Here is an 18,838-nt window from a genome sequence, read left to right on the forward strand (position 1 = left end):
CTTGGTGATAAAATTAATGATTGAGATAGGTTTTTAAAATTTTGAAAGATCTTAATTAAAGAAGAGTATTTAATTTTTTTTTAACAGTGAATTTATTTTCATAGTATTGATAACATTTCGTTAGAAATAGTTTGAGCTTATTTAGGTGTTTTAATGTGTTTTTAGTGTGGTAGTTTTAGATATCTTTAAAGTGACTGGGGCCCTTTTTATCCTTATTATGTTGTATTTCTATTGGGTTTTTTAATAGCCCTTGAAGAGTCTATTTCTGGATGATCTATTATGACAATACTAGTCTACTAATTACATTGTTTAAAAAAAAGTTATATTTACGATAATAATAATGCTCAGTGATGATAATCTCCACGTCCGGAACGACCACTTACATTCCACATCCAGGGCAACAGCTGTACTTAAGCACAATACATATATGGCTGGCAAATGGAGCTTTGAGTATTTTCCTTGTCATTGTTGACCTTTTTTTTTTTTTTGTCACTACCAGAGCGCTCTGGAATTTTGTAGCAGTAGATCGCCCTGACTTGGCCCCCCAGAGGCCCCCATCGGGGTCTCCCCTGGATCATAGGAAGGAACAACCCGACTTTCGCTTCTGGCTAGCCGAAATGCCCCTCCCCAGGAGAGCTGCCCTTCCCGGCCTAACCTATTAGGTTCCAGATATTGGTTTGTCTGCATTTCTCCCACCACCACCCCATTCGGTCACCCTAAAGCATAAGACCGAACATCCATATCACGAACGACTACTGTGCCTCAAAACGGTTTAGCGACCAATATCCTAATTAGCTACTAGAACTGCGTGAGTGGAATTAGCGTGGTGCACAACACCACTCGCTTGTGTGTCCCAACGCTCACTTGTTATATATTACTAAAATGGGTAGGCGCACCCCGTCTACATACTAAAATATATGACTTGTCAATAAATAAAAATTTATTCCGTCAAGGACAGAAATTCCTGCCACGCCTAGGTCAATGAATGCCAGCAAGTACCTGTCCATCATATTATAGCGCTTGGAGCTATATTTGACCGATGGTCAGCCATTTCTCGAGGGTAGCTTCTACAGCAAACGGTAGGAGTCTTATATCTGTTAAACTACTGATGCCGATTGAATAAAGCAACGGCTTCAAGGAACTCTCGCACGGTCCAGCAATGCGGCTCACACCACATTGACTCGCCGCTTATGAGTGGCCAATTTTCCCCTTGACCTGTAAGTTCCAGGGTGGCCTGAGTTCTGGCTCTCCCAAGAGCTGGGCAGTCCAACATCATATGTTCGTTCGACTGGACCTCCCCGCAGACGCACAGCTCATCAGCTGCCAGGTGGAACCGAAACAAATATTGGTTCAAATTCGCGTGGTTGGAGATCATCCTGGGCTCCCGTTTCCCTTAAAAACAAACTAAAGGCCATCCACCCAAGTCCTGTATAAATCTATAACACAGACGTAAAATCTATACAAGGACGTACCTTAGTTGTGGCGTGCCATTCTTGCTGCCATGCTTTCATCGCGAGACTGTAAAGACTCCTCCGCAGGCGAAAGATGGGCAACTGTTCGAAATTTAGAACCGGTGCATTGCGATCACCGTTCCGCTCTGGTACAAGTCCGGCTCGAAACCGCTTCCCAAATGCATCGGCTTCCTAGCTCTTTGCAATTTCCACATGGCTTCCCGAAATTTCACTACTAAATCGATTGGGAGAGCCTTTCCCAATACGTTGGTAGCCTCGTAGGAGGTTGTTTTAAAAACAGCAGTGCATACGATTAAGGCTCTGCACTGGTCACTCCTTAAATTTTGAATAAGTGCTCGATTTCTTTCCAACCTATGCGCCCCAAACGGACACAGCACAAGATTTCTAAGATACCTCGGTACACCACCATGTACAAATGACGGCCTGACAACCCATAATGCTACCGAGCAATCCTCCTAAGCTTGTGCATCACAGAGACGGCGTCCGCCGCTACTTGCCTAATGTGGTTGCTAAACAGCAACTTCTCATCGAACAAGACACATAGGTACTTATGAATTTTAACTCGGCTGATTACACAGCCTTTATACTTAATATGGGGGTTACGACTGTACGATAATTTGTCTGCATACTTGAGAAGCATACACTTCCTCTTGGGCAGAGAAATTTTTAAATTTTGCATATTTATCCAGCCATCAGCGGTTGAAAAGCCGCCTGCGCTCGGTCTTATAGCTGTGATCGTGAATTACCAGGAACTAACAGGAGACAGTCATCGGCGAAAGCCTGGGCCGTGACCCCTTCTGGGAATGTCACTCCCAGAAATCCGTCGAATACCAGGTTCCACAGCAAGGAACCGCGAACGCAACCCTGCGGGCTTCCCCCGGACACTGATATTTCCATAACTAAGTGCGAATCTTTAAACAGAGCCGTACTTTTAGACAAATAGTCACGTACCACGGTCTGCAAGGGCTACGGGAACATTGCGGCGTTCCAACTCATAGAGAACAGAACATCAAAACAAGGAAGGAAATGCTGTCTCTATGTCAATAAAAATTACCAAAACATATTTACAGTCGGCGCTATCCATCTCGGCAACCCATTTAAGATGCAATCTTCTGTGCCAACCCCTTTCACGAAACCGTATTGGCCTCGATTTAGAAAATCATTCATATCGATGTCTTTCCAGAGCCGTTCCACAACCAGCCTTTCAAGCAACTTGCCGATTACCGGCAAGAGGCTGCTGGGTCGTTAACTGCGGACCTCACTCAGATCCTTTCCTGATTTTAAGACCACCTTCACCAAAGCCACCTTCCAACAAGTCGGAAAGCAATCCCAGCTAAGGCACCCAAGAACAGCCTGCCAAGCGGCTCTCTTATGACAGTCAGCAGATGATAGAATATATCCGGGTCAAGCTGGTCAATCCCCAGTGCCTTTCTCAGTGCCATTTGAGAAACCACTCGGTCTATATCTACAGGATCCACAGCCCGTACGCCAGGGAGTGGTGTCTCATTCACCCTGGACGCCGATTTCTGCTTCACCCTCCGGAGCATCTGGAAATAGAATATCCAGGAACACCTGGTAAGTCGCCACAGATGTTAATGTGTGGTCCTGACCACCAAACCCGCATTGAACACTGGACAGCACGTGCAATGGCTTAGATTCCAGGCATGCATTTCGCATGCCCTTCCCCTCAACACGCCCTCTCATACCCTCAGGGTCCTTCATGCCATCAACGGAAGCATCCCGACTTCCCCACTCTTGTGTGCGGGCGAGCCAAGGTATCCTAATTTATTCTGATACTTTTTTTGACATTTCAATAGAAATGTTTTGTGTGCCTTGACCATAAATACAATTTTTCCAAATAGCTTGACCCCAGCGCCACCTAGTGGGTTCAGACTAATTCAGAAATCTTTGCAGGAGTGCGCACTCATAAAATTTTCATCGCTATCGGATGAATGGTAGATGGGAATGCATACGATACAAACATTCATTTTTATACGAGTATATAGATATCATATAGTGATATATAATATTAAAAAATGGGAGCATTGAACTTTTCACTAAATATTTAATTCAGTATTAATCCTAAAATTATCAGAATTAGAAAATATCACTTTAGACTTTTTAGTTTCTTAAGATGTAAGAATTTCAAAACGCCTATTTTGTACTTCCTTAAATTTAATTTGTAAGTTTTTTTATCATTTTTCTTCTGCTATATTAACTTTAATAAATAACATTTTGTTATCATAATTTAGTAATCTGAATGGTGTTAATTTATATGAAACATTAGCAAATGACCAATCTTGCTGTACTGTACTTATACAATTGCATACGTTGTAGAACTGCTGTCTTGCATGCCTATTAGCTGATTCATCATATTAAAATTTATTTGCAAAATGTAGTGTAATGATAAATGTTTTTTGTAAAAAAAAACTATTTATTTTTCAGTTCTATTGTTCTTCAAGCTCGTAAAGAAATATGGCCTCATCAGTTTGGTGCGAACACAAAACCAGCTTAGTAATTTGATACTGTAATTTATGAGAAAACTTCAGATAACTAAGAAGTATTGATAACTGTAATTAAATTTACACACATATATATATAAAATATTTGAAGATAATATTTGATTTTTGTTTTAATATAATTTTTATTTTAAACATAAACGATTACTTTAAATTTCAGCACTGAAATTTAATTTTTTGTATATATATATATATATATATATATATATATATATATATTCATTTATATTCATTTATTTATTTATTTATTTATTGTTTATATTATGAAACGTTGTCTTAAACTAAAATTAACATTTTTTATTATAAAAACCTAAATTAAAACATGATTTTCATCCTATATATGCAATGTTCTTCCAGAAAATGTTGGTTGAATTAATGAAATGTTGGTGACTATATTTATTGGTGGTGATCATAAAATAAGTTGTAAATTCATTTAGTATGCAATCTAATTGAACATTTGATCTTCATTGTATTCAATATGTTGTTTTAGTCAAATTTCTCAAACACTTTTAAAGATAGTCTTCAGTCACTGAAGATGGATGCAAAGATGACTAAAAAATTAAAAATAAGCTATTAAAAATGTTATATAATAATGTTATTGTAAAATTTGGTGTTTGGTCTTTGTTTTAAAAGTTTATATCTTTAAATTACGAGCAAATATTAAAATGAGGAACAAAATTATATTTTTTTTTTTTTTAGCACAAAGAACAAAATGAAACTGTGAACCTGTGAACTTTTCATTCTCTAACAGAATTCTTCATTCTGAATTCAAATAAGTAAATAAATTTTCTCCACACCACAGTTTTATTTGTGATATGTAAGCAAACTTTACAAGAAATATAAGAATTTACTGCATTTAGGGAACTATTCAATTTACCTAAAATATTGTAGTTGTTTTCTTTTTATGTTTGGCATCTGGAACAACCTCTTTAGCACCCACAATAATCTGATGACACCAAGATTGTCCAGAAAGAAATCCAGTTGTGAATCCAAGAAATGAATTTTTACACCTCATAAGTTTGTAGACTGAAATAATTCACCTACAATGTCATGGTAACTGCGATTTATAAAAGTTTTACACAACACTTTTAAATGGGCTCCACATTGACTTTTTGACTTGGCTTAATAGTTCTTTAAATTGTCCATCTCTAATAAAAGATCTTATTTAGACCACACATTTTGACCCACAAAAATTTTCTCCTTAACTTTATCACTAACACAAGAAAATTTTCCTTTCAAATAATGAAATCCAAAGAATCATTTCTGAATTAACTAGTGGAGGATGAATAACATTTTTCTATCCAGGTGTAATTACTTCATGCTTTGACCTTCTCTTCCTGATATAAGATTTGTCTTTTTCCTGTTGTCACATTCACACAACAAAAGTGTAGCTGAGTTGCAAACCTATTAGCAATGCAATACCTTTTAAATCATAACATATAGTCCATTGGTAATTGTACTGAATTTTTTGTAACAGAATTTTCTTTTTGTCATATAATACTTTCATATTAGTTACATATGCTGATGGCAGTGAAGGAAAAAAGGCTTTCTTTTGCACAAAGGTTGTCATTGTGCAAAAAGAGACCCTTTAAACTAGTTTTGTTCAATGAGCAGTCTCCATTTTGTTGAGTTGTGTTCATGATGAAATGACAGCTCAAATATTTTTACAGAGTACTAAACTATTTTCTTCAGAATATAAATTTTTAAACTGTTCCTGACAATTATAAAATAAATACACTTTAGAGACAGTAAAAAAAAGATTCCAGCCTTTTAGCTTAGATCCCAAAAGCTTAGCTCTTTTCTTCATGTTCAAATCCCGAACAAGGTAATTCACCTTGAGTTGTCTGATAAGGTTCATCGGAAGAAGATTCTGCTTTAAAAGTAGGCTCATCTTGCTCCTCATGTTGAATTTTCAGGTTACCTTTTATTTCAATTCTTCTTCTGAAGTTAGATATGTCTAAGAATGCGGTACAGGTAAGTCCTTGCCATGAGGCACTGGCCTTATAGCAGATGGTAAATTCAGGTATTGCACTGCTTATTTGGATTTATTAATTATTCCTTTATCTTTGTAATACAAAAATAGCAGTCCATCACATGATCTTGTAGTTCACATCAGATTATCAGTATGGCAAAACTCATCCAATTACCCAATTACCTCAATTGTGGTCAATTACTTCTTGTCCAGTATAGTCAGATGCTTCAGATAAGTCAAACAGCAGATGTGAGAGGCCCAGTTCTTCTTATCTTGGTCCTAAGCTTTACAGTCAAATTAGAGTTCATAATATTTTTTGACTAGTGGAGTCATACTTCATTGTTGTTCTTTAAATGCCAAATCCCCAAACATGAACCAGAAGTTATCTGTACCATTTACACACTTCCTTGGCTATTTTTCACTGACACAATAGATAGAAAATGTAAATAAAATAAAAACACAGAATGAAACTACAGTATGTGCATACACAGTGAATATTTAAATATAGTGGTGTGTTAATTGGATGACTCAGAAGACAGTCTGTGCTGCTATTTCAGAACCTCCAGTAAATGAATCATAATGCATATACAGCTATTACCTTTATAATGTTGTTTGTACTCCATCCTCTCTTAGACATCATTTAAAATACGTTTTATGCATATATATTATTGTTGTTCCTAAATAATGTAGAATTATGCAAAAGCAACACTTCAAAAATTTTATCACACAAAAACTATGAGTGATGGAAAAATTGTGATTGCGTTTTTGAATTCAGTGTAAAAAGTTACATTAGGAAGACAGTAAAACTTTCACATGCCTAAAACTGTGTTTATTAGTATTGTTATTTTAATAGAAGTAAAAAATTAGAATTTTATATATCATTTCAGTGATGAAAAATTTATTGTAAGATTTAAAATCTAATCTTTTAAATATGTTTCAAAATAATTAAGTATAATTTTCTGCGTGGTAAGGTGCTTATTAACTATTTTTATATTGCTTTTGGTTTTTCTATTTATTTGATGCTAAATATTACAGTGTCAGATAGATGCAGACTCATGCAAAGAAACACAAGATATACACATATTGATTTGTATGTGCTGTATTGTACTGGAATGTATTTTTACAGATCTTATAGAAATTAATTATACTTATAAAGATGTTGACCACAACATGGAATTTATGACAAAGCACCTAAAATATGTGTTCAACATTTCAGCATTATGAAGTTAGTCACCAAATTAGACAAAAACATCAACATACTAGTATATTTTATTCGTTCAATAAACAACACATGTCAAGTATACTACTTGACCACATAGAAACCAATTTACTAAGTCATTTATAAAAGTGCCTTCTGCAACACCACTGATGAAGAATTGGACCACAATCTAAAAACATCTGGAATCATATAATACTTTTAGAAACTGAATCATAATTTAAATTAATTTTTTTTTAATGAAGTTTAAAATACATTTCATCATTTTGATAAACAAACTAATCTTTGATTAAATAAATAAAATAGCTAAAATGAAGTTTATTTTTGAGTTTTCTCTTACAAAGTAAGTTAAATTTACATTTATATTTTTGTTATTTTCAAAGATTAATAAAGTGTATAATAAAAATGTTAAAAGGTTTATTTAATTACAATTTTTTGTTGATTCTGTTTTATGCAAATATATCTTTTTTTTAATTACAATACATGTTTTATCATTGTGATTATATTACTGAATTTCTGATACTAATCATAAATTATGCTCATTCCACACACTGATATTTGGTAGCACTTGTTTGAAATTTTAGTAAGTCAACACTTCGCTTACAGTGACACACTTTTTTACCAAACTAGTCTATCCAATTAAAAAACAAAATCCATCAGGTGACATTCAAGATACTAAGGGAAAGCGATATCAAGATTATTGTAAATGTTACTGAATTTGTGTATATGATGATTATATATTGCAAACCACCTCATAGTAGCATACATTGAGGATGGTTGTAAAGATTATTAAAATTTTGAAGTTGATGGGAGACTATTAATTTAATTAATGAAGTCTTGAATTTAGCCACAGCAACCTATCAATTCGATCATTATTATTATTCTCCAACTTAACTAGTCAGATGAGTCTCTCAACACCGAAGTAGCTATAAAAGATTGTTCTTGTATAGTCAGGTCAAAACATTATTCACACACAGATTCAGATATGGAAAGAAAAAGTAGAGGAGATGCTCAATACACAGGAGCTCAGCTGTTTATCACTGCCAACCATTTTGGTTCGGTATCTGCTCGATAGCGAATTAAAGAGAATTGAGAGGTTACAAGGATTTGTTGAGTGTAGAGGTAAGTATAAAACAGGAGAAGTTGGTGGAGAGGCTATACAATGTAGCACCATCAAAATTAATGAATGGTGCACTAACACTATCTTCAACAAAGTTGATCAGTTCTACAAATTGTAATAAACTGCTATTTATGGTCCTGAGGCACCTCCTACAATAAGAATTGCTATGTTTATAGTCATAAGATGAATGAAGGCACATGAGAGTCAAATGGGAGAAAATGACAATGATTCTTTGAGAAAAAAGTAGAAAAACAGAAGGTTAATTAAAGAACTACATATGAGACAAACAGCAACAATGAAAGTATAATACGACTGTGTGGGTCTAGGTGAGGTATTAAGCAAAGAGTCTGCCTCTTACCGACACTGTTCAATTTTACATTGATAAGATGAAGATTGTTGCATAAGATTATTGTTGTTGAAGGAATAATTATAGGAGGATGAATAATAAAATGCATAAGTTTGCTGACATGGTAATTATAGCTGAAGGCATAAACGTGCTTCAGAGTTTGTTAACAGCCCTAGGAGGAAGAAACAAAAGATTTTGGGATGTAAATAAATATAGCAAAAGTTAAAATAATGAAGTAAACATCAAAGAATGGTATGGATAAGAGAAGGAATAATAGCAAAACTAAAAATTACACATATTTGGATACTATGGTGACAGAAAACTACAGTGAAATAAAAGGCAGTAAGCAATGGCAAAAGAAAAAAGATGAAATAACTTGGTAGTAAAAATTTCAATTTTAGTTAAGTAAGAGATTAGCTGAATGCTGTGTATGGACTGTCTTGTATGGAAGTGAACCATGGATGATTAGGAAGAAGAAGAGGGAAGAAGAAGAAGATAGAGACTTTTAACATGTGGATAAGGAGAAAGTAAAATGGACAGAAAAATTGAAGTATAAGGAAGTAATGAACAGGATTAAAGAAGAAAGAGTACGTATGAAGGAAGTACACAAAAGAAAAGGAAGCTGGTAGTTATAGTTCCCTCTTAAGCGGCCACGTAATGATTTTAGAGGTATTCCAATAAATTGCAGAGATTTTCATTACAAGGCACATGTGTTGTACACAAATGATGTTACGATAAAGAATACATAGTCGTTTCGTATTAGGTAGAAAAAAGTATCCTTGTAACCGAAGAATACCTTACTTACTATGGACAAAGCTAATCAAAAAAGACTACAAACTGCTTGACCAAACAACATAGCTGTAAACAATACTGTGCATGCTATATAAGTAAATGATGTTACAAAAAATATTCACAAGTAGGTACATATGAGCATAACTTGTAATATTTTATTATATCTTTTTTTTCTACATGCCTTGGATAAATGAGTCTGTTACAAATTAATCAACAATGCGTATTAGTGTAATATTATCATTATTCAAAATTTGGTTTTTTATGTCTCACTGCAAAGATCTGGTGGAAAATTACATTTTTATTATTTGTTTTAAAGTTGTAATTATAACATATTAAATTGTATTGTAATAATAATTTTATTGATAATTTGTCCTTAAACATTCAGATAAAAATGTCTAAATGAAGAATCAAAAGTTAAAATGTAAATACTTCCAGTAAAAAATTTTTCATATCATTTTAAAAGGAATGGTTTTCAATATTAGTAGAAACTGATATACATCATCTTGACATAAAAAAAAAACCTTAAAATTAAACAACATTTTTCAATATGATGAAGAAACTAGTTCTATATACTTCTTGTGCGGAAGCAAAATTTCTGGGAGAATTTAGTATGGGAAAAAGATGGGACTGATGGAAATTAGATTATTTGAAACGGAATTTAATATAAAAATCACATACAGAAGCAGTAAATAAATTGAAACATTTAAAAAAAATATAAAATTTTAAAAATTCTAATGGAAACTTCTGAAGAATTTCAATTTAAAAAGGAAAACAAGAACGTACATAATCAGATTACGATTTGGTGAAGATTCTAATTGAAAATGTGTCATTGGTAATAAAAATGAATGCGTCAACTAACTACGTTCTTCACATACAACATAACACATGGAAAAATTTATTAAACAACCTAAAAAAAAATGAATTTGTTAACTGCAAAAGCTCTACACTTATAAAATATGTATTTAATGAAGTGAGAAAATCTAGTTTTCATACTCTTATTATAGATGAAAGCACTGATATTTCTGTACAAAAAAATGCTAATTTTTTATTTTTAATTTTGTGTTGAAGAAACTGTACACAGAATTGTATTTGGAGGTATAATGAAAAATTGTGATAGTGTGTAAATTGTAGAAAAAATCAAACAATTTTATAATGAAAATAATTAGGTTATTCAAAAAACTGTAATGATTATTAGTGATGGAGCCAGTGTTATGCTTGGAAAGAAGAATGAGGTAGCAGCAATTTTCACAAGAGAAATATGACATTTAACTGAACACTGTAAAAAATAGGGAAGGTTTAGGATTAGATGATGCATGGAAAAATGTATCTATTTTGCAGGATATATAAAATTTGATTAGAAATTTGTACACATTTCTAAATCTAAATGTTTCACTCATCTAGCATCAAAAAGAAAAATTTTGAAGAATTAAGTAAGTGTTAGAGCATGACCTACCAAGTTGGTCTAGTGGTGAATGTGTCATAATAAATCAGCTGATTTCAAAGTCGAGAGTTCCAATGTTGAAATCCTAGTAAAGGCAGTCAGATACTTTTACATGGATTTGAATACTAGATCGTCGATACTGGTGTTCTTTGGTGGTTGGGTTTCAATTAACCACACATCTCAGAAATGGTCGACCTGAGACTGTACAAGACTAAACTTCACTTAATTATACAATCATCCTCTGAAGTAATACCTGACGGTGATTCCTGAAGACTAAACAGGAAAATAACAGCGTCAGAGCATGATATTAGATCATTTTAGAACAACACTGTCCAACCTGGGACCTGCAGCCACTATGGCACTCTTTGTTTCATCTTTTGGTGCCCGCACCCATTTGCTAATTTGCCAGTTTTTAATTCTAATTTATATTCCAAAATAGCATTATATTTTACATCTTAAAAAGGATATAAAAAATACATTTTAGCCGTTATATTTTCCAAAAGTTCAACAGAAGTAATTCTGCCGGCCTTTGTAACACATGTTTATTTCTTTGTCATTGTTGTTGACAAATTCAATTCCTTACAACCCATGTTTGTAATGGTATAAGTAGGTATAACACTCTCCTGGCAGGGGGACTTGCTTGACGGAACAAGTTACCTAATTGTCATTAATCTGGTGGTCTGCTCTCCACTCAAGCTCCTAGCATTCTTTGTAATAAATTTTAAAACTGACATTTTTAAAACAGATGTTTTTTTGAGCAACGGTTGCATTATTTACCAAGACACTGATTTTTCATACATTTAGTTAAGCTAATAAAGGTCATTTCTGGTCGGTTTGAGGTTAATAAATTTAAAATTGACAGTTTTAAAAGACAGTGAATTTTCTATTCTTTGGTAAAACTGAGTCCCTTCCATTATTTGTATTTCCTAACATCAATTTTAATAAATTTTAACATGAAGTTTGTAAAAAATGGATGTTTCTCATGAGAGAGAGTTTTTGCATTAATTTGCATATGGGTGTGGCCAGTGAATTTTCTGTTACTTAGAAAAACCAATGAACGTCTATCTTTCAACACAATTAAGTCTTAAGCCAATAAGAAGTTGGAATTTGACACATTTTAAAAATTCTGACTCAAAGTGCCATCCCATTCTTGCCGTATTTTAACTTCAGTATAACTTGGGAGTTGTAAAGTGAAGTAGGCCTGCGTTCTGCTGGTACAATTTATTACGTTATTGTGATGTTATACATTCCACATGTTATCAGTATTTAAAGTTATTTAAATTATTAGATATTACTTTAACATAATACCTAGTATAGTCTTAACATGGCTAAAAGGCAAAGAAAGTTTAACAGTGAATGGGAGAACCAATATTGTTTTATTGAATATAGGGGAAAACCTGTGTGTTTATTGTATAATACTAGCGTGTCTGTTTCTAAAAGAAGTGATGTAGAACGACATTTTTTGTCTAATCACAGTTTAATAATAAATTTTCTGTGAATTCTGAACTGAGACAATGCAAAGTGAAAGACCTTAAATAAAATACCTTATTACAATTGTAACAATCCTTCTTTGCAAAACTTGTTCAGAACACTAGTAACTTGACAGAAGCTTTTTACAAGATCATTTATGTACAAGCGATGGGGAAGTAGTAAAAGAAGCAATGAATGATCAGTGCCACTGAATCTCTCTGCTCGAAGGTCACAAAGATAAATCTACACTTTTGTCTTCCTTTAAAGGACTACAATATCTCACCAAACTATTCCTAGGCAGATTGAACAGATTTGTAATAATTTGGAATCTCAATTACATCAGAATTTGCAATTATGTGAATATTTTTCACTCCAGTTTGATGAAAGTACTGATATGTCTGATATTGCCAAGTTGTGTGTATTTATTAGAATTTTTTTCTTCAATTTTTTTCACAGTAAAAGAAAAGTTTGTCAAACTGTTGCCACTTCATGGACAAATTAGGGGAGTAGACATATTTAATGTGTTCCTTAAATTTGTCGAAGATAGTAACTTTCCACTTTTAAAGTTTGATGCTATAGCCTTCATTTTTCGGCCTTCTGAGCATTCTATGACTGGTAGGAGTAATCGATTTCTATCTCTTTGTGCTAAGGATGAATCATTTCCAAAATCTATTTCTTATCATTGCATTATTCACCAGGAAGCTTTATGCGCAAAGGTTTTAAAGATTGATCATGTCATGAAAGTTTTAACTCATGTGGTGAATTATATCAGATTGTCTTCTACACATCATCAGTTGTTTCAAAATATTTTGAATACATCAGATACTCAGTATGGTGATGTAATTCTTCATGCACATGTAAAGTGGCTTAGTAGGGATAAAACACTAGAACAATTCTGCTGTCTGCTAGATGAAATAGAGATTTTTTGGAATCATTTCCCGGACAATATTATCATGAACTTGATGATATATCATGGCTACTAGATTTATATTTCCTGGCAATATCACCTCAAAATTAAAAGAGTTAAATTTCAAATTGCAAGGGAAATATCGTAATATTTTAAATATGATAAGTGTTATAAATGCGTTTGCAAAGAAAGTGAAGTTATAGATTCACATTTTAACAGAAATTCCCTTTCATACGTTCCAAATTTCAAATCAATTCTAGAAACAACAAATGATGGCAAGTCTGATCTTTCCTCTTATGACAAGCACCTTGAAACTCTTGTGTTTGAATGTGACAATAGATCTACCCAGTTTTCAGTACTTGAACCACTGATCATGTTTGTCAATAATCCATTCGCTTCTGTTGACGTTAGTGAACTTGGAAATAGGGTGTGTGAAATATTAGGAAAGTATAAAATTGAGGAATTAGAAATAGACATTTTAAATTTTCAAGAAGACCTTTCTTTGAGATCCTCATATGCAAAGCGTAGCAATATATGGACTCTGGTGGACAGAGAAAAATACCCCCATTCTCCTTAGAGTTGCACTGAAAATGTATTCATGATTGGTTCAACATATTTTTGTGAAGTTGCATTTTCATCAATAAACATCACCAAAAACAATTACCAATCCTGTCTGACAGACTCCCACATTGATGACACGTTAAGAGCAGCTTGTTCCAGCTACGCATCAGATTTTCCTCAACTTGCAGCAAGCATGCAGTATCAAATTTCATATTAATTATGTGGTGAGTAAATATAATTAATTTTTGTTTCAAATGTTTTTATCATTATTATAATTTATAACTATTATTGATTTTGTTAGTGGCAGCAGTAGTGTGGAAATAGTTGAAACGAATCCTGGCGCCCATGCACCCTAGTAATTAATCAGATACGCCCCTAGTTGTAAAAACATGACAGCACTGTTTTAGAATATTAAATGAAGTTAGATGGTTATCCAGGTATTTCACAGTTGGTGCTTTAGAAAAAAATTATGATAGATTGAGTATTGTAAAAATCAGATAGCAGAATGTAATAACTCCATCTGTAAATATTATGAAAAAATTCTGACTAATTTACAATATTGGATAGCAATATTTGTTCGGAAAGATGTATTAGAAGAGCTTACTTCCTTGTGCAAATAATTACAAAAAAGTGATTTAACAATTATTTATGCTCATCAGTATATTAAAATTAACTAACTAAAACTCAGTATTTGGGACACAAAATCTTTTGGAGTGGCAGTGAAGAAGAGAAATATCAGAATGTCAAAATTATATTGGTACATCAGCTACAAGTATAATTCAATTTATTGAACATGTATGTTTGCACTTAGAGAGCAGATTTCCAGATGAATTAAAAGACTGGCAAGCATTTGATAATGAAATTGTTATAAATTCAGGAAAAAATTTTGATTCAGAAAGCAAAATATACGAGTAATACAAATTTCCAAAAATATTCAGAATTTATGAAAATAAAAACTTTGATATACAAAAATATGAAACGAATAATCAGAATAGAAAATTACAATTCTACAGAAAAATAAAGTAGGATTGTTTAAAACTTAATAATACATTAACCTTTGTTCAAAGTAATGAATTTTCTAACCTTTCTTTTTTATGTAACATTATGGGAACTTTTCAAGCAAAGAGCACAGATCGAAAATGTGGATTTTCCATAAAACAAAATACCAAAACAGACTCAAAAATGAATCAGGTTGACCACTCCTGAGACGTGTGGTTAATTGAAACTTAACCTCCAAAGAACACCAGTATCCACAGTCTAGCATTCAAACCCATATAAAAGCAACTTTCTTTACAAGAACTTAAACCTTAGAACTCTCTGTTTAAAAAATCAGCCAATTTTGCAATTATGGGTTTAACCATTAGATAAACCTGGCGGGTTTATAGTACCTTATTGAAAAATCCCTTTCAGCATCCTAGAAGGTGAAGGAAGATTTCACTGTTGCTAAGTAGGGACAAAAAAGATTTCCACCTTAAAGTTAAAAAAAATTCAAATTTACTCAATACGACAATGGTTGCATGTGAAAAAAGTTTCACATGTTTAGCATATGATAAGTCCATCTTCTTACAATTCCAGAAACATTTTGGTTATCCCTTACCATAAGGGTTGGTCAAATCAAAGATTGTTTCAGACAAAAGTTTTATGTAATGTTTAGAGGACTAACAACCATTATAAACCGATTCAATACTGTGCCTATTAAGGGAGGTATCAATTTTTTTATCTTCGAAACCCAATTTTTTCCCCCACCTTGGCCAATGGTTGGTGATATCAAAAAACTTTACTTATATAAGATTTAGGCCCTTATTCAAAGAATAGTAGGAAGTTTAAACGAATTCGATATTTTACTTAATAGGAAAGTTATAGTTATATTTTGTTTTTCAAAAAAGCCCTCCCATTTCCACCCCATGGTCGAATTTTGCCCATTAACAAATTCAACTGAGATTTTGGGTCTTTATATTTATATAAAGGTCTTTATATTTATATTTATATCAGTTTGAAAGTGATTGGCAGAAAATTATGGTAGTTACCATGTCCACAAGAAAGTGAAATATATATATATAAATCTATACATACAATTTTGAAGTGAAGGTGGTTTTAGAGTCTGGGGAATGTGAAATGCAATGATATGTCAAAATTTTCCAGAAGTCGAATCATACAATAGGTAGTAGTAATAATAATATAATACAATAATAATAATATATATTATTACTATATTACTATATATTACTATATATATATAGTAATAGTAATACAGATGATTCAAAGAAACGGAAAATTTTGAAAGTTGTGTTGGTAGCCGTGGCGATTGGTACCACTTGATAAGTGGCGCCAGCCTCTCTAACCTAACCTGCCATTTAGTTGTCATAGATCCTTGGAGTGGTGCGCAACGTGCATTTGCTATCAAAGCGTTTTACAAAAATAATGACAGTGTGGAGGGAGCGCTTAGAAAATTTCGCCGTCATTTTAATCTGGGACGGCACGACCGTGTTCCATCAGCACATGCAATTAAAACATGGATATCTAATTTTGAGGAAACTGGTTCGGCAATGAACAAGAAATTTCCAGGCCGTGAGCGAACCGTCCGTACACCACAGAATGTTCAAGCTTTACAAGATGCTGTCACATGAAATCCACATCGGTCAATCCGTCGTCTCTCACCATCTTTACAATTGCATAGTTCAAGTGTTCGAAGAATGTTAGTGAAGGACTTGCAATTCCATCCATACAAGTTGCAGATCGTCCAGGAACTGAAACCGAACGATACAGTTGTGCGAGCACAATTCCGTATTGTAATGCTTCAGAAGATAAATGATAATGAAGAGTTTGTTCACGAACTGTGGATGTCAGACGAAGCGCATTTCCACCTCAGGAGATTTGTTAACAGGCAAAATTTAAGATACTGGGCACAAGAAAATCCTACGCAGCTACACCAGCGTCCGTTGCACAGCCAGAAAGTGACCGTGTGGTGTGCTATGTCATCTTTCGGTGTTATAGGCCCTTATTTTTTTGTGGATGACAACGGTCTTGCGATTACATTGACGTCGGCTCGTTACGTAGCCGTGCTTGAAACCTTTGTTGTGGAACAACAAAAGAGATTTCTACCGATTCTTAACACAGCCTGGTTTCAACAAGACGGAGCAACGTCACATACTGCACGAATATAGATGGCAGCTGTACGCCGATTTTTTGGACATCGTGTCATTTCACGAAATGGATGGTCTCCCAGATCGTCTGATCTCTCAGCTTGCGATTACTTTTTGTGGGGTCACCTTAAAAGCAAAGTGTTACACAGTAGACCTGCTACAACGGAAGAACTGAAGGCAAAGATCCGAGAAGCAATTGCGGAAATTCCAGTTGAGATGTTACGTCAAACCATGAACAATTTAACGAAGAGACTTCGTGAGTGTTTACGTAGAAGAGGAGGTCACCTGGAAGATGTCATCTAAAAAAAATTAACTTAAATGTACGTATCCTAAAATGGCAACTTTTGTACAATTACATGAAATAAAATTAATTTTCAAAAAAAAAATGTTCATTAACGTTATTTCATTTTTTAAATTTCCCGTTTCTTTGAATCACCCTATAATAGGTAGTTGTAGGTAATAGATAAGTCGTTACAATAGGTAGCTTTCTTATGAAATCTACCTTTAAGTATAACATCTTACCAAACATAAACAGCTAGTTAAAATTTTATTTTTCATTATAACATTTATATGAATGTAGGCTCTCACTCCAGGATGTAGAAAATTAATGCCACATAGGGTCCCTTGGTCACTAGATCTTCTTGTTATAAATGATCTTCATCAGAATATCAAACCATTCATTATTACCATCTTCACAGATGATTTAACTAAATCTATTCCAAAGATTATTTAAAAGAATTAAACAATTCAACAGTTAAAAAAAAAAAATCATTATTTGATGAATTGCAATATAATCTATTTTTAATTATGGACAAAATTGCTGAACTGTGTATTCTCTGGTAAATATATTGTACCTTGCTGTGTACATATTGCCATCGATGATTTTATAACATTTAAATTGCTCAAAATGTAGCTTCTAAATGTATTTTAGATGATAAGATTCCAAAAGCACAATGAAATTGATTTTATTCTGTAAAAAAAAATCAAACTGATTGTTTTGAATGAGAAATAAATAAGGTATTTTTTTTAAAAATATAACAATATCAAATCAGATTGCAAAACTACCTTTATGTAACAAAGTAAAATATTGATGTATAATATTATGTTTTCATTGCAATTTTTATGTCTAAAAAAATTAGTGTATATATCACTCATTGTGTGAAGGGGTACATTAATTCATTAATAAACTGTTTTATTCTACCATTCCGTCTTACTTACAGTTGTTAAAGCACTTAAGGTTAGAAAATACAGATCAGAAAGCATTGATTTCAAACTTTATTTTGGATTTACATCATTTTTGAGAACTCATTGAAATTTCAATGATGTGAAAGAAGCACACCTTTCGCCAGCCTAAACGTTCATTAAATTAAAATCATTTATTTCCTGCCTTCAAATTATGAAAATAAAAAATATTTCTATGTTTTACCAGTTTTTCAAAACTATAATAGTCTTTGGAGCACATAAAAAGCTCAATCACATATGTGCTTGCCAATTATAGAAATCTAACAGTTCTTACAATGAGACTAAAATTAATAATTACAAATTTAAAAAAAAAATCTGTATAAATACTCTCTCTCTCGTCAATATGATCTTTTCTGGTCTTATTATTTAAAAAGAGCTTAATGCAATGTATAAAACTTCTCCAGCACATTATAAAAGTTGTATTTTGTACTAACATTCTTTTTTCTGGAAATAGTATTTACATTTTGTATAAGTGATAGTGGTTTATGAACATTGCCTTTCTCATTTATGTAATTCATGGAAGATTCATTAATTTTTGTTTACATTCGGTTACCCAAATTTTTCACACTATTATCAGTGAACCTAATAAAATTTATAATCAAAAAATTTCCTTTCGAGAACAAAGAGAAAAAAATAA

The 18,838-nt window shown here is 32.9% G+C and overlaps 1 protein-coding gene across 3 annotated transcripts in view; it reads left to right on the top strand.

The window, feature by feature from the left end:
* The window catches only part of LOC142319064 (uncharacterized), a 28,103-nt gene extending 24,047 nt beyond the window's left edge, over positions 1-4,056 (top strand). For all 3 annotated transcript variants that reach the window (XM_075355920.1, XM_075355922.1, XM_075355923.1), the window contains one exon: positions 3,918-4,056. In XM_075355920.1, the coding sequence (XP_075212035.1) occupies positions 3,918-3,987 (70 nt within the window). In that variant the 3' untranslated portion in view covers positions 3,988-4,056. The remainder of the gene's footprint in view (positions 1-3,917) is intronic.
* The last annotated feature ends 14,782 nt before the right edge of the window (positions 4,057-18,838 follow it).

Source organism: Lycorma delicatula, chromosome 2 (assembly GCF_047948215.1).
Source record: "Lycorma delicatula isolate Av1 chromosome 2, ASM4794821v1, whole genome shotgun sequence".
Taxonomy (NCBI): Eukaryota; Metazoa; Arthropoda; class Insecta; order Hemiptera; family Fulgoridae; genus Lycorma; species Lycorma delicatula.